The 12,761-nt window shown below is 43.5% G+C and overlaps 1 protein-coding gene across 4 annotated transcripts in view; it reads left to right on the forward strand.

The window, feature by feature from the left end:
* Positions 1-303: 303 nt before the first annotated feature.
* The window catches only part of LOC130210264 (rho GTPase-activating protein 42), a 58,335-nt gene continuing 45,877 nt past the window's right edge, over positions 304-12,761 (forward strand). For all 4 annotated transcript variants that reach the window (XM_056440289.1, XM_056440290.1, XM_056440291.1 and 1 more), the window contains exon 1: positions 304-566. In XM_056440289.1, the coding sequence (XP_056296264.1) occupies positions 413-566 (154 nt within the window). In that variant the 5' untranslated portion in view covers positions 304-412. The remainder of the gene's footprint in view (positions 567-12,761) is intronic.

Here is a 12,761-nt window from a genome sequence, read left to right on the forward strand (position 1 = left end):
GAGCCTGTTTTAACTCTACTCCTCGACAAATGGCGTGTGACTAAAAGGAAGGGCTATGGATCTATATGTTTCATTTTATTTGTGTGCGAAATGCGTTGTTTGGATATTATTATCGTTCTGGCGTGTACAACATGTTTGAGATTAGAGTCTCTTTCAAACGATCCTAAACTAACCAGCAGGAGTCACACGACCACTATTTTATGTATTTTTTACCACAGGTAGCCGAAAAAGAAGGGGAAAAAAGAGAAAAATCCAAGCGGAAGTGAGACGAAGAAGCGGAGCTGCTCAACTTTTTGGGGGGAACTTTGGAGAGTGAGACGGCTGCATCACAGCAGCGCTACGTGATGCAAAGTAAACCGCGTATACTTCGAGTAAAGTTTGAAAGGACACTTCGCCGGTTAAGGAAAGTACAATGGGACTCCCCACTTTGGAGTTCAGTGACTCGTTCCTGGACAGTCCGGACTTCAGAGAGCGTCTCAAATGCCACGAAATCGAGCTGGAGCGGACCAATAAATTCATCAAAGAGCTAATCAAGGACGGGAACATGCTTATCACTGCGCTCAAGAGTAAGTAGTCTTTTTTTTAAACACACCCACAGGGTCCAGACCAACCTTTTCAAAGAAACTGACTACCTGAAAGCCAGGGGCGACCTGTAATTAGCGGGTACATTCATTCATAGCAGCTTGTTGAAAGTCCATTGTGCAAGTGTCTGAATAGTTCCGTCCCTCTGAAACCACTGCGAGCTTAATAACCCTCGCAACCCCCCCTCTCCTGCCGTGGTAAAAGGTTTTAAATCTGGACCCATAAAGCCCACGCACACATAATTATTATTATTACTCGGAGGTGGTATTTTCCTTTTTTTCTGTGTTGTACTCTGCTGAGCGATTACATATATCTCTTGTTCTGCCTGTTTTGTGATATACATGCCTAAATGGTGCCTAATGTTTCGAGACTGAAATAATATCGGCATTAGGCCTATAATTATTATAACTATGAGGATTTTTTTAGTTGCCTACTTTGTGGTGCCCCCTCAGGACTTGGTGCCCTCCGCACAGCGCGTAGTGCGCGTTATGGGAGCGGCGGCGCTGAGTACCTTAATCTGACACTGAGAGCGTTAGTGCAGAGGCATAACATATTTAGCTGTTCGATGCTTCTGGAGGCTACTGACACGGGCTTCAAACCTCAGAGGCGTTTAAGTCCCTCCTGAGAACTGCATGAAGAAAATAAAGTGTCCCGTCGTGAGACTAGTAGTCTTGATGAGGATGCTTGCACTGCTTTTAGTCACGGGTCAATGTCCTCGACTTCCGAGCTCCATCTCAAATACCACAATGTTGATTTTTAAAGGGGACTTCCCGTTCTTGCTCTTAGAATCTCGTATAGGGGGTGAAGTATGTTCTGGTACAACAAAAGTGTCTGTGAAATGGAGAAAGATTAGAAATAGTTGGCCTAATAAATATAGAAAGTAAGCCCGGCTGGTAGAGGAGGACATCATTCAGTGCAATAACTATCCTCCTCCCCCTCCCTCTAACAAGGGAAGACACCTTCAGGAGAGGGACAGAGAAGGATCCTTCTCCCCGGATGGACAGAAGCAATAGATGACATATTACAGAGTTACAACACATTCAATGAATATGACGGTGTATGAATAGTTCGTAGTAGGCATAGTCTATGATCCAGAAAGTGGGGGGAGGGGCACATCAGCAGGGCCATGGCAGGATGGCATGATGGCATGCGTAATAAACCATAGAAGTGTAAGGCAAGCAAGATTGGCCTATTCGTATTTGTCCTTAGAAATGATCCCTATTTTTGGGATACTGATCAGCTCTCCTGGACTAATTTGTTGTTTTTTCTAGAAATGGGACAATGAAGTGCTTGATATCGTGTCCCATTTTTATTCTCAAGCATGATGAAGAGATGGATGGTTAATTAAACACAATGACAACGACAGGAAAAGACAGTTTCAATCAATTTTTTTGTCCTATCCTTCATTAAGACAAAAATGCGATTTCCAACACTTTTTATTTAACCTCACAACTCTAACTCATGTCTGCAAAAAATAGTGTCTCAAAACTTTATTGTGTGACTAAATTGTCAAACACCATCAAAATGAAAAGTTTTTTTTTTCCATCACAGCTGTCTGGAAATGTTTCTTTTGTACAAATGTTTTTTTTGTTGACACCACAAGCGTACTGTTCTGTACATGTCAGGTTTGTCCCGCTGTTATGTAATAGCTGAGCCTTACAGATTACAAATTTGACCGCAGAAAAAAAGTCAGTATTGCATACAATTGTAGTACACTGTAAAAGGATACATTTGTATGTTTTAACGGTGTTGCATACATGGTATGGAATTTGTCTCCAAATAACATCCATGCTAAAAAAAAAGAGCTACATTTATTAAATGACCTGGTTTGGTTTACAGTACACAGCACAATGTCAGATATATGTATGTCATGCATGCTTGATGGCTCCAACTATGCAAGAAGTTTTCAAAGAGAATGACGTCAACTCATCCACACACGTGTGAGTGGTTATTGGGCAAATTGGACACAATATTTTTCATTCTTCTTTTGCACACAAGCAATTGAATTGAATTTTTTAACTATTTGTTTAGAGATTTGAACTTAATGTTAAGAAAGGATTTTCTCATTCAATAATTGAGCCGACGCGGATGAGGGGGGAAAATACATGCAATATAGTTTGTTTGAGTGATATTTTGTTCATGCGGTTTTAGTTCCATCTCTCTACGGGAATATTTGAGGTCAACAACAACAGTGAGGAGCACTTGCCATTTGGGTCATCATGCCTTACCGGCAGTGGCGGCTGGTGAATTTTTTTTGGGGGGGAGCGCAGTTTGGCGACGCGGTTTAAATAGCACTCAACAATGAGAAGAAAAGAGGTTTTGAGTAGAATATTGTAAAAAACAAAGCTTTATTTCAAGAACACAGCGTGCTCAACACTGTCCAATAACAACTATCAACACACTGTACCTTTGGGCATGAGAGGTTCAGAGCAGCTTTAAGGAACATTGGGTTGGGTTTCAGAGGTTTTCAAAATAAAAGAGTTTCACCCTCACATGAAAGAGGTTCAGAGCAGAATAGAGTCAGAAAGAGATCACATGTTACATTGAGTGTTTGACAGAGTAGACGCACTACGTGTAAAGAAAATAGCCCTCCTCTCATTAAAGTTGGCAAACTTCTCAATAACTCTCTGGTTAAAGTCAATCATGTCTGTAACCAGCCTGTTTCCATTATTCTTGAGGGAATGTGTCTGTTTTTCAGAACTTCTTCGTTGTGTTTTCGATGCCAGTTCGGTCTCCTTCTGCTGCTCTGCAAACAGGGTTAGCTTCAGGCTGTTAGCGAGTTAGCTTCATGCTCTTAGCTAGATAACTGCGGCAAGATTTGTGCTTTACACTTGTCTGAAGCTCTTTAGATCCCTCCCCCCGTTGTAGTCCAGAGAGTTTCAGTCCCAGGACTTTGGAACAACAGACAGGGGAAACTAAACAGCGCATTACTCACTGAGCCTCCAGCTAACAGCTCCGGTTAGCGACCTGCTTGCGTAGCTCCGTGGAGCTCTGTGGCTGAGGGAACGATACCGGTCTCTGATTGGCCGAATAGTCCAGTCACGTGAAATAAGAAACAATGTCATTGGCCAGGGCGCACATTTTTGCGCCCCAAGATTCACGTTTCATCCGCCAATGAGGAAACGCCCGTGAAATGTTTGCTCACTGCCGCACACACACGTTGGGCCGGAGCCCCGAAAATGGGGCGGGGCTTCTCTCCGTGATGATGAGTGGCGATATATTATTTATGTCACATTTAACTTAAGTGGTTGTTGACAGGGGCTGACGGTCTCCCACACACATTTAGTGCGTCAACACGGTATATTTACTATTTAAATGATTTGGTATATAATGTTTTTTGACAGGATATATTATATTTTTTTCTTCTTTTTTTTTCATCTCAAAATTTTAAGAGGGACGGCGCCCTAGCGCCCTCTATGGACGCACCGCCGCTGCTTACCGGTGGAATAATCTGTAGGCCAAAGCTACTTCATACTTGGCGCTGTTATGTCAGTGGGCAGGGCACCACAAGAATCAGAATCAGAATCAGAAACAGTTTTATTGCCAGGAATGTTTTCACAAACAAACGAGGAATTTTTTTTGGTGGAAGGTGCAACATTTGGACATGACAAACAAACAACAATCAACACGACAGAAAGACAACAAATAATGTGAAGTGTTTGGGTGTGTGCTTCAAGTGGTGTGTTTTAGTTAAAGTGCATGTTAAAGTGACGTGTGTGGAGGAGGGAAGAAGAAGGAGGAGGGAGGAGGAGTGAGGAGGAGGAAGAGGAAGGAGCGGGAAGAAGGAGAGAGAGGAAGGTGGAAGAAGAGGTGGTAGTCCTGGGGGTGACAGTCAGTCAGTCCCGGGGTCCATTGATGAGCCCGACCGCCGTCGGGAAAAGCTTTTGGTGTGGCGGGTGGTCTTGGTCATGATGGACGCAGCCTCCTCCCGAGGAGGGACTCGAACAGGGAGTGTCCAGGGTGGGAGGGGTCAGCGACAATCTTTCCGGCCCGCTTCAGTGACCTGGAAGTGAACAGGACCTGGAGGGAAGGCAGATTGCAACCGATAACCCTCTCGGCCGAGCGGATGATGCTCTGCAGCCTGCACTTGTCATTGGCAGGATGCCCCGCTGAATGGTTTATTCATGGAGGAGACTCGGTAGCAGGATGTCTGAGGACCAATACTAAATAAGACCTGAACGCTCCAGGTTGTGTGATGCATATAAGACAGTTGCAAGGGCACTGAGACTTTGATTGGTTTATTGATGCAGAAAAGGTCTAGTTTAGACCCTGTTGGATCCCGCCCTTCATGTCCCGGGTGGCCTGTCTCTGGAGAAATTAAAAGTTAAAATAGAGGGACGTAAGATCAACTGTAGATGCACCTCAATGAGCAATCCTTTTGTCGTAAATAACCCCAAATTCACAACTCAACCAGTTATAAGAGGCATGTTGGTCTTCGATGTGACGAGCGGAACAGTCCTTTAACTCGACAGCCCAATCGGGGGCGGAGTGAGAGCAGATGGAAGTAAATGATTGATGGTCTTTAAATTGGGACGCCACAGAGGTTTATGACCCGTCAGCAGCGGTGACATTACCGGAATACTTTTTTTTTATGGCGATCATTTAATGTTTCAAAATTGAATAGTAAACCATAGATCATCGCTCTTCTTTTGTGCTGTTGGTGCGAACAAGGCGTTGGTGTTAACACGTCACCTGTAAAATGGTCATGCGCATTCCTGAGACTGCTTTTAAAGAGTTGACTGCCTCATGGGTGTGTAACGACAGTGTGCGTGTGCTTAATGTATATGGGAAGTCGGTATGTTTAAAGTCACTTTAGTCTGGTTAGAAAAGGGTCTTTCTCTCTTTACTCTGTTGAATTAATCATAGTATCAAACTAATTACCGTCAATCATCTCGGCATGGTCTTTTCTTGGTCTGAATATACAATTCACCAATGTCTAATACATGTGTGCCTCCCCTCTGTGCTGAAAAACATTGTCGTCTTGAGCATAAATCCATTTTAATGTATTGATGTCCACAATGAGGATGGGATCCAAATCCCATTATATTTTGAATTGATTTATTTGTTGGTCGGAATAATGTGTTCCAGGTTCGAGGTATCTATCCGCAGATGCAGTCAATAGCTTCTCCTTACTATCGGTGGCTGCACTGACTCTTCACACCTGGTACAAACTACAAGTGCTTACTTTTGTTAATCCCCTTGCGTGACTGCAGTCATTGAATACACAGAAGGTACACGACTTATCCCTTGAGTCGGGTGGGAGAAACCAGACACGACGCCAATCATGATGCACTTTAGATGTGTTCGGTGAGTTTGTCTACAAAGCTCTGGGGCAGGTAGCCGGGCAACGTCGGAGGCTGACGTCTACTTTAAATCCATGTGGTAACATTCAGATTCAGGAAAGGTGTGGGTGATGGGGGACCTGAAATGTCAGCTATTCCACATGTGTTTAATAATCAACTGTGTAGCCTGATTTGCTGTTTTAGATCACAACTAACTATAATATCAAGTTTTAATTGAAGCCACAGTCACAATGACAAATATATATTTTTTCTTTTTTAAGATTTCTATTTTCGCTTTCTAAAAACTAGAATTGACAGCATCCACACAAACATTGTATCTTTTCTTTCATGGACAATTGGAAATAAATTATGTTCATAGTAAAACAGTTGGTTGTTCCAAATGTTTGCAACGTTGTTTGTCTTATTTTGGACTGGAAGGTGTTACAAATTGCATCTGTCATCTTCACTCATGCGGTGTGTGTGTGTGTGTGTGTGTGTGTATACAAAATGAGTGACATGGCGCAGGAATCCTGCAGTGCACCTCCTCCATCATGTCTGTGTATCAGAATGGGAACAAATCATCATGGTGATCACTTGGCATCCCATTTCCCGCCACCTGTTATGTCCTGTAAATCCGATTCATTATCTTTCTTCGACGGGGGTTGACTGGCCAGCTCCCAGGAACAAAATACTTGAGACGATTCATCTCCCCATCCCTAGATGACTTGTTTTCCAACACTAACTTGTTAAGGGGGCGGCTTTAGCTCAGTGGGGTAAGAGGGCCGTCCTGCAACCGCAGGGTTGTGGGTTCGATCCCCGCTCTCCCCATTAGTTGCAAGTCGAAGTGTCCTTGAGCAGGCACTGAACCCCAGTTGCTTCCTGGGCGCTTCACCGCAGCCCACTGCTCCTTAATAACTAAGGATGGGTTAAATGCAGAGAACTAATTTCCCCTTGGGGATTAATAAAAGTGTATATTCTTCTTAATTCGCTCCATCATTTCACGCTGAGCCCGTAGTTGGCCGGTGTCTGAGCCGGTGACCTCCGGAGAGCGGCTGCTCTGCAGCCGGCCGATTGCTCTAGAGGGCCAGGTCCACAACTACCTTTCAGAGGGCCATGGATGATGTCACAGTTGCTCGACCGACTGGTTTAGACTGAGCTTCTGACAGAAAATGTAGTATTATGCCAAGACACCGACTATTATTATGTGGTACATTAGCTATTGAACATAACAAATACTGATCACATTTAATGTCACTGAAAAATGTGTTAGAGAAACACTGCACTAAAGGCACACAGCTGGTCCCGGTGCAGCGAGGGAGTCCTCAGAGACTCTGGCAGCCTTTGGGCAATGGCTCGTGTCCTTCACACATCATTTCTACACCTTTTCAAAACAATGAGGCGGCTGCTTGTATCAGTGAGCAGGTAAGGTGTGTCCTCCTGCCCTCCTGCAGATATCTGCTCTGAAGGCCGGCAGCCTAAGTGTTCCGAAAGAAGATGCATTTTAAGGTTCTTTTCTCTTCAGTTCTTAAAACCTTTTTTTTCTTCTTTTTTTAAAGCTGCTCTTTAAGAAGATTCTTGAAGCCGAGAAAGCATTTTATTGTCATAAGCCTGAAATGCCGGCAGATTAGCCCCACTTTAAACTAGAAGACAGCCTGTTATTATGTTAGCCTCCAGAGTCTTGGCTGCCACCCCGTGCCCACGCCTGTTCCCCATGCAGTAATGAACGGCTGACATGCACTGGGTTATTATAAAAAATAAAACCGCAGTATTTAACAGCTTCTTGACTCGCTCAACTGTGCTCCTGCATAATTCCAAAGTAGTCATGCGACTTAATCGAGCTGAAATGAGGCACTGTTTTAATACACGTTGGCCTTTTTTCTTTTTCTCCTTCCATCTTAAAAGTGATTTCACAATAGCTCTCAGCTTTCAGAAGTCTTGACTGTGTTTGTCTGAGGACAGATGATGCTCCCAAGGCTCAGCCACAGGAAGTGCCCTGTAAACATGCTTGTGTAACCAACCATCCCCTCCCCCCTCCCCCCTCTCCATCCTCCCGCAGATCGCATTTGGCCGGCCATCATGCTGCCTCCGTGTGTGGCTGGATGTGTTTCCCACGCGTCCGTAGAGCAGAGTGTGTGTTGCAGGATGATACTGTTTTCTCCATGTATTGCTGCTGCTCTGGCTACTCTGCTTACTTGTGTAACGGCAGCAGAAATACTAAGCAGGACGTTTTGCGACCTGTTTAGTAATAAGAGGGCAGACGAGCGCAGCACTGCGAGGGGCCTCTCGTGCTTTTGATAGAAGGGATTAGACGTTGTGTTCCTTAAAGCCTCCTCACCTCAGACTGCGCACAGGCGCTCGACTCCAGATGTGAGGTCTGTTCTGCAGCTCTCTGCTGTTCCTCAGCCAGAGTGATCGTCACGCCGCTCTCTCTCGCGCTCATGCAAGTCGCTTCCTCCGGCTGAAACGGAGAAGGTGGCGCGTTTGTCCTCCGCAGCGTTCATGAAGTGTTTGAGCTAAGTTCTGTGTTTCACAAAAAATAAATGCAATGCGAGTCGATTAAGATGAAACGGCATTGGTCACATGGTCTTGCTGTGCTTCTGCTTGGCTAAACACGTGATCTGTGTCGGCTACCTGTTGAAAACGACTTGCGCACACTTGGCTGGCAAACAACGGCACAAGTGTGCTTTGCGTGGCACCCGGCGGTGAGTCTGCACGTCCACTGAGCCTCCGCAGAGGCTAAATGCAGACTTTGGATGACACATTAGGAAGTCTCCAGCGTGGGTTGCCAAGTTTTGTCAAGGAGTGTTTGAACAATGGATGGGAGGGGGTTTACACCACCTTCTCACACCTCCTTTTTACAATGTTGAATTGTCTCACTTGATGGGTGTTGTCTGCTAATTTCGCTTGCCTTGAGCGCTGACAAATAATTTGTCGAATCTTATTTGTGTAGTTCTGAAGTTGTGTCTGATGTGTTGCAGCATGTGTGTCTTCTGAATGAAAGTCTCACTGTGGACCTTGTAAAGTAGTTCTGAAACTGGGCACTTCGCAGCTGATGAGCGCTGGAGGTGGCCGAGCCGGCGGTTATTCCATCCTAGCTGAATCGTGGCGGTAATAACTGAGAACTTTTTATTTGGAGCTTCAGAATGGGCCGCTGCATTGCATCAGCGTCATATCAAAGAACCGCTCTGAGCTTATTTAGTTTCTTCAATAGTTTTTAACAATAAGTGTATTCTTCAGAGGTCGGTGGGTATAAAAGGTAACTTTCTACCCTATAACATTCTGATCATCAGCGACTTGTGTTTTGCTGAAATCTATTTCTATTAATCGTCTTTCATTATTGATTGATCAATATGTTTATTTCATTAAACGATACAATAGTCGAGCTCCCGATCGTATCAACAACCCAAACATCCTTGCCTGCTCTGGAAGTCAGTGATGTGAAAGCTGTTTTAAGAGCGTTACCAGCTGGTAGAACAGACTGAGTGTGTATGTGTGTATGTGTGTGTGTGTGTGTGTGTGTATATGAGTCTGTATCACTGCGACAGACTCTATGTTCTATTATCTCTTCCTTGATGTTTTATTCAGCCGAGAGCTCTCTGCTACTTAAGAATTGGTTCGCAGGTTGACCAACTGCTACCTAAAGTAACTGCCTGCTTCTACAGCAGCGAGTGTGCAGCTATTGGATACGTTTTTTCTTTTCTTCTTCTTCTTTGAAACGACTCTACGAATGGTGCATTACCCCCCCCCCCCCCCCCCCAGGTTACAATCTCTCCAAATGGAATCAAAGTGGCACAATGCACCCTACTGTTGCATCAAAGAGATGGACTGGTCTCTCATTAAGCCGGGTGCACGAGGCGGTCCCACTTTTGAAGAGCGTCTCATCTGAAATCAGAGTGCCTCTCGCTACGATGGCCGTGAACAAAAGGAGTGCATTTGTGCTTCGGTTAAAAAGACAAATGTGTGTGTGCGCCCTGAGTGCATTCTGAATCATGTCGGGAGAGAAGTGTACACGACTTGGGAAACCAAAGCGGACATTTCAGCCCCTGGTTTTAAAAAGCTTGTCAGCCTCATTTGTAATATAGCACCTCATTAAAACCCTAAAGAATATTGGCAGGTGAGGAAGAACGGGGCTGCTGCTCGGCAACTAGTGCTGTGAAGTACGTCAGTCACACCACACTGACGTCGTGGGAGTGCAGCGACTGACGTCCCAGCATGCCTGAACACCTGCCAGCCAACAGGAAAAAATGTAAACACTTAATGTTATAAATACTTGCAGAGGCTGTATTTGTACTTTGTCTGCAATTTCTTTTGCAAAGAAATAATAAATGGCGTAGAAACGTTGCGAAAAAGGACTAGCCAGGATTCCATTTCATTTGCAAATTGTATGTCGCAAAGCTCTAGAGAAACGGATGTGCTTTAAAAACATGTTTACACTCACTTGAGTTTAAATTGTTACCTTTTTGCCTTTTGTTTAAAAAGAGTTGATAAATTAAATATGGAAACGCCTGGGACAATCTAGTTGTGAATTGGAGAACATGAAGCTCGCCCGATAGTAAAGTTGCACCGTGTCCTAAAGGTCCCGCCGTACACGCATGTTAGAAACTATACGATTTAGCATTTTTTAAAAATCGATTCTTCGTTAAAATAGCTATCAGAGAGCACTCCCTGCTCCGCCCCCTGTCATGCTGCCTGCACGCACTGATTGCAAGTGGGCGTGTCTCCCCACAGCGAGTGAGCCCTGGGGAGACACGCCACCACGTGCAGCAGCTTTTGCCGTCCGTCCTCTGCTTTTTGGAAGTCCTTTGGACACAGACGGTGAAGGACAGCCCGCGGACATACAGAGAGCCGTCTGCAAAACGTGTTTCAAAGCCACACAGATGAAGTAACATTATGCAACTCTACAATTGCTCATACTTATGGAAGAAACTATGTAGTCATCTGTCAGATACACGCAACAATCCTATATAGCTGTATATCATCAATGCTGGCACCATGAAGTTTTCATTAATATCTGGGTAGTTGACATGTAAGGGTGAAACAGTATTTTTTTTAAATAAAGTTCTAATTAGGATTATAGTTGTATGAAATTATAATGTTCAAATGCTGAATTTTTCTAAACTGCTAGTGTTCCGTTGATTTTTTACAAATAATTTCATTATTTTTGAAGCTTTTCTTATACAATTTGTCCTGTGGTGTGACATGTCACTATGACAAAAATGTAAATATTTTACTATTATTGATTTGAAGTACAAATTAGGTATGTTTAAAGTTTAAGAAGTCCTCTTTCAGAATATTCATTAAAATTCTGCATATGATTATTTTTCACAGCTGTTTTTTTATTTGATTATTCACTTATGCCATCTTTCATCACTCATGTTTAATTTAAGAAAAATATTTTTTACAAATTTTGAACTACAGCTGTCACACTACAGGACTCTCAAAATATGACACACTCAGTCTGACAGAAACAGTGAAATTTATGAAATTAATCAGAGGTAAACACTCATCTTTCAACCTTCACTGTTCATTCCAACATCTGGGGGGATTGACTAAGGACCCCTATAGTTGTCCATGTAACTGCCGTTTCAAAAATCTGATTTTCCATGTCACGCCACAGGACAGCATTTGTGTTACGAAAGTTATTTTGCTGTAAAGACTAATTTACTAGTTTTGCGCATATTAAAACCCAATACCAATAATGTAAATATATCCAATATAATGCCATGGCAGTTATTAGCTGCTCCAGATATTTCTGGTTTATTTTGTTCATGTGTAAGTTTAATGCTTCACCTTTGTTACGGTCACACCGCAGGACATTTTGCGTATTCACCATAAAATATACTCAAAACATAACAGATTTCATACAAAATCATGAGTTTAAAACAAAGTACCATAATATGCTTCACTACTATGTGTTGTTTAAGTGGTAAAATGCATCTAAATAAACATTCACACTTAATTACAGAAGAATCATGTGTCATGTCATCCACCCATCTTGCTTAGGCCAGTGGTTCTCAAACTGTGGGGCGCCGAGGTATTACAGGTGGGGCGCGGGGTGCAGTGCGGAGAACTTCACCTATTACAAAAGTACGTGTAAATATTTACGTTACGGCGCTAACAGGTTACGCTTGCGCGATCGCAACGTCACAGATGGTCTGCAAACCGTGGCAGGGCAAAGGAAGGGCTTGCAGGCGCTGGTCAAGAGTGTCTCCAATGTGCAATGGACACACTGTCCTACACAGAGTAGCGCTAGATGTGCCGTGAACTACACAAGGTTTTGACCGATGCTATCGGCGTGGTCAATTTTGTAAAAACACGGTCCCTGAAAGCACCACTGTGTTCTCTGTGAGGAGACGGAGCCTTCAGCTGTTCACATGAAGCTCGGCGGCTCTCACAACGAAACGTGTTGTCAAGTCGTTGAGCTCAGAGACATTAAACACCCGTCATGACTCATTCAATTCAGTTTATTTGTATAGCCCAATTTCACAAATTCCAAATTTGTCTCGGAGTGCTTTACAATCTGTAAACATAGACATCCCTGTCCCAAAACCTCACATCGGATCAGGAAAAACTCCCAAACAACCCTTATGATGACACATGTCATACAGGACAATACAATTACAATTGTACACATAATATCCATGCACAATACTCTGTAAAGAAGAGGTGGACTCAGTTTATCATTTATTTTATCTTTGTAACGTTACACATGTATATACTTTTTGGAGTCAAATGTATTCATTAAAACATAATTAAGTTTGCTGATGAATACTTTCTGATGAAATTGTCCACATTTGTGACATTTGGAAAGCTGAATGAATTTAATATTCATCTTCAAGGCAGAGAGCAGCAGCTTCCTCCGCTGCTGACCAGATCAGGTTTCACTCAAGCTGAGCC

The sequence above is a fragment of the Pseudoliparis swirei genome, chromosome 20, assembly GCF_029220125.1.
Source record: "Pseudoliparis swirei isolate HS2019 ecotype Mariana Trench chromosome 20, NWPU_hadal_v1, whole genome shotgun sequence".
Taxonomy (NCBI): domain Eukaryota; kingdom Metazoa; phylum Chordata; class Actinopteri; order Perciformes; family Liparidae; genus Pseudoliparis; species Pseudoliparis swirei.